Consider the following 3,472-nt stretch of genomic DNA (forward strand, 5'->3'; position numbering starts at 1 on the left):
TCCACGCAGGCAGTAGGCTTTGTGAGTTACGACGGTCGAGAGGTGTGTATACGGTTCAGTGTGTAACGGTTCAGTGTGTAACGGAAGAATACCAGAGTCAACGATATGTCCAGCTTTCGCCGGTGATAAATAAATGATGAGCTGATGAATTGATGTTAAAGACTGCTGTTGGTATAAGCGTTACAATTGTCGTTATAAACATGTGAACCGACTTCCGGCAATGTCCGTGATGTTTACAACCGTTTGCGTTTATCTTCGAGTTTATAAGTTGAATTAATGAAAAACAAAACACGAAGCGAGGTGTGCGTTTTGATAATGCTTAGATGCGCGTTTTTTCGCACTTCTCCTGATCGATCGAGGCGCGCGATGGCGCGATGGCGCGCGAGCGCGCGCCTTAAAACACAAGGACTGGTACCCTAAATAACACTGAGTGGGGGGGCCGGGAGGGTACTGCCGCAACGTAACCTGGGTACGGTCCGGTATACCGGAACGTACCCTGGTACCAGAGCATATAAATCAACGTGATTTATATGCTCTGCTGGTACTATCTAATATGCCGGACCGTACCTCGCCTACTCCACTAACGAGTCTAGGGGTCGCCTACGCCTACTCCCTAACCCTAACCCTAACCATATCAGATAGTTACCAGGGTATGTTCCGGCAGTACCCTGGGGGACATGGACCCTATGAGCGTTATTAAGGAGCCATATATTTAATTACTATAGGACAGTTTTACAGACCTTTCTATGCAATAATTACATATAATATTTATTCACCATATTATCAGCCCATGCAATCGTTAGAGCCTATATACTCCTGTTATAACCATACTCATTTCTTTCACTTCAACATGGGCTCGCATTATTAACCCCAAACATCTCCAACTGACATGCTCTGCTTTATATTATCTTGGTGGTCCCTCCTTTTCTCAGTTGCAGATGACGCTTCACCTTTCACCCGAATCCGTCTTTGCTGTTGCTTGTGCTTTTGTGCTAGAGTCTTTTTAACTCTGGCTCTAATCTTAGCTGGATCCATATTTGATGTGCTGCTAGTGCTTACAGCATCCTTCTCACTACCAGAAAATTGCTGCATATGCGACGGCTCACTGCTAGCCTCATCTCTGAATGGCCGGACAGACTTGTTATGTGTACTTAAATCTTCGGCTTCATCATAAAATTCTCTACTGTCATCGTTTTCATAATGTTCTGAAGATTCATCCAGTGTTGATATCGTCTCATGCGCCTGTTCCTCTTCATTTACACTGCACACTAGTTTTTCATCAGATTCGTTTCCACTTAGTGCCAATTTTTTGGCTCCGTCTGCCAGCTTTGCATCTTCAACAGACAATGTGTGTTCACTAAGAGGTAGTAACCTAGCAAGGCTGACATCACCCTTATGCTCAGCTAAATCTCCTTCCTCGTCTGTTGATGTAGATTCCTGCTCAGAACCGTGTGGATTCACTGCACCGACGTCAGAAAGGTCTAATCCTTTAGTAGCCTACAAAAATAATGTATGATTGAAAATTTAAATCGATGTTTTAAATACATACATACATGTTATATAATAATATAACATTCTTTTATTTCATTGGGACTCACAATTCCTAGCTGTATAGCAAACGTTAAAGAATAGACTAAAGTAACTCACTCAGTGTGTTAGTTCATTTTCGAAAAATAAATATTTATAACTGTAAGATAACTGGAAAACGTTAAAGTTATGTTTATTCTTTGTACGCCCAAGAGGTGGCGCCACTAGTCGAGAAGAAGAGAGAATTATGGCGGGACTATTAGCCTCTACACGCTCCTGTACAAGCGTCTGTGTGATTTAAGTTTATTTGAACAATATAATATGTAACAAGCAAGACAGTCGTTGGAATCTGTATTCGAATGTCTCAAGAACACGAGATATATAACAATAACAAATAAATTTATGAAATATATTTTCACCAACTTTTGTACAAATTGATTATTTTATCAGGAAAATATAATTTAAGTCTTACTTCTTCTATAAAAATGTATTTTACAATTACCTCGTTAAACGATGTCTCAACTTCTTTTGTGAACCCACTAGCTGCAACTTCAACATCTAGAGCACCTTCCCTTCTACAAAAAAACATGTACTTATTGGGTTGTCATATAATCGGATTTAACATGGTTATTATGAATCATAACCAATCAAAATTCATAATAATTATACAGAAACACAAGGGGGCTATTAGTTTGTATTTCTCAAGCCCGGCTGTGTTGGGATCGTTAAAGTAAACACAGCTGGAAATTAAGTTAGTTGATTAGACAATTAAGGCATGTATTGGATCTCACAAATAAGCTTCAGCTTTGAAGACATGTCAAAGTGACATGCGTTAAAAAGGAGAACACTGTGTTGATTATTACAATGAAATAAACAATTGTTAGAAATATGTCAAAAAATGTCTCATATTAAATGATGAGTTAATATGTTAATAGTACCAGTAGCAGTTACATGTTATAAGTACACATTACAAGTTACTGAGTAAGTTATAAGTTACATATAAAAGAGCATACATAAAACTTATGTGTGCAATCATTAACTTGTTTGTCAAAACTTACTCAATATCTGTGAACTTTGGGTAAAGTTCACTTTCATATGAAAATCTTTTCTTAAAGAAAGCTCGAATACAGTTGACATCCCGATCAAAGTACCTATAAATAAATATAATAAATTAGTGGTAAATCAAGTATGATGCATATTCACTGTGGTTAAATAAATAACACAATTAATATATAGTGTTCCTCTCATTTTTACAATTTTCACAGACATAGTATATTTAGTATGTATATGATACGCCAGATGGCACGCACACCACCGCGCGGGAGATCCGATATATGGCTTTTATCGTCATTAAATATAAAGCTTTGTTACTGCATTCTTATGTCTTACAAGCGTGTTCTGTGGCAGTCATAAACCCATTACACGACATTATATGCTCAACGTGTAAAAAAATGATTCGTGTTTTTATTCTGATAAATATTTTGCAGTATTTACCACTCTGCATTTTCGTGTGAAGTTGAAACCATTTGCGGAAAGTCAATCATTGTGATACGGTCCTCTTCGTCCATCATAATGTTAAACTCATTGAAATCTCCATGAATGACACCGTGGTTGGCCAATTTTACTAGCAGAGACATCAGATCATTGTAAGTATTTTCTACATCCTTCACATCATGAACTTGATACCTGTTGATACACAAAGCAAACCGGTAATGAGATGAGGTGGAGTAAATGAACCACCTTATCAACACATACTGTGCAAACTGCTGCTAACAATGGACAAGTGCCGCGGAGCGACAGCGCTCATCTAACGTCTACTGCGGTGACTCTGTGGTGGAGTGGTGGGATTCTAGTAAACCCTGTTAGTCCCAAATGTGTTCACATACACGCCGAAACAGTGGAAGGCATGACCGTATGAGGAACCTTCTCAAAGGAATGTTCGTTG

At 38.5% G+C, this 3,472-nt stretch overlaps 1 protein-coding gene across 1 annotated transcript in view; it reads right to left on the bottom strand.

The window, feature by feature from the left end:
* Window positions 1-636: 636 nt before the first annotated feature.
* The window catches only part of LOC106808395 (serine/threonine-protein kinase rio2-like), a 38,322-nt gene continuing 35,486 nt past the window's right edge, over window positions 637-3,472 (bottom strand). Inside the window, exons 6-9 of the mRNA XM_014811105.1 lie at window positions 3,022-3,213; window positions 2,586-2,678; window positions 2,030-2,102; window positions 637-1,497 (exon numbers count right to left, since the gene is read on the bottom strand). Of these exons, the coding sequence (XP_014666591.1) occupies window positions 865-1,497; window positions 2,030-2,102; window positions 2,586-2,678; window positions 3,022-3,213 (991 nt within the window). The 3' untranslated portion in view covers window positions 637-864. The remainder of the gene's footprint in view (window positions 1,498-2,029; window positions 2,103-2,585; window positions 2,679-3,021; window positions 3,214-3,472) is intronic.

The sequence above is a fragment of the Priapulus caudatus genome, unplaced genomic scaffold, assembly GCF_000485595.1.
Source record: "Priapulus caudatus unplaced genomic scaffold, Priapulus_caudatus-5.0.1 Scaffold272, whole genome shotgun sequence".
NCBI lineage: Eukaryota > Metazoa > Priapulida > Priapulimorpha > Priapulimorphida > Priapulidae > Priapulus > Priapulus caudatus.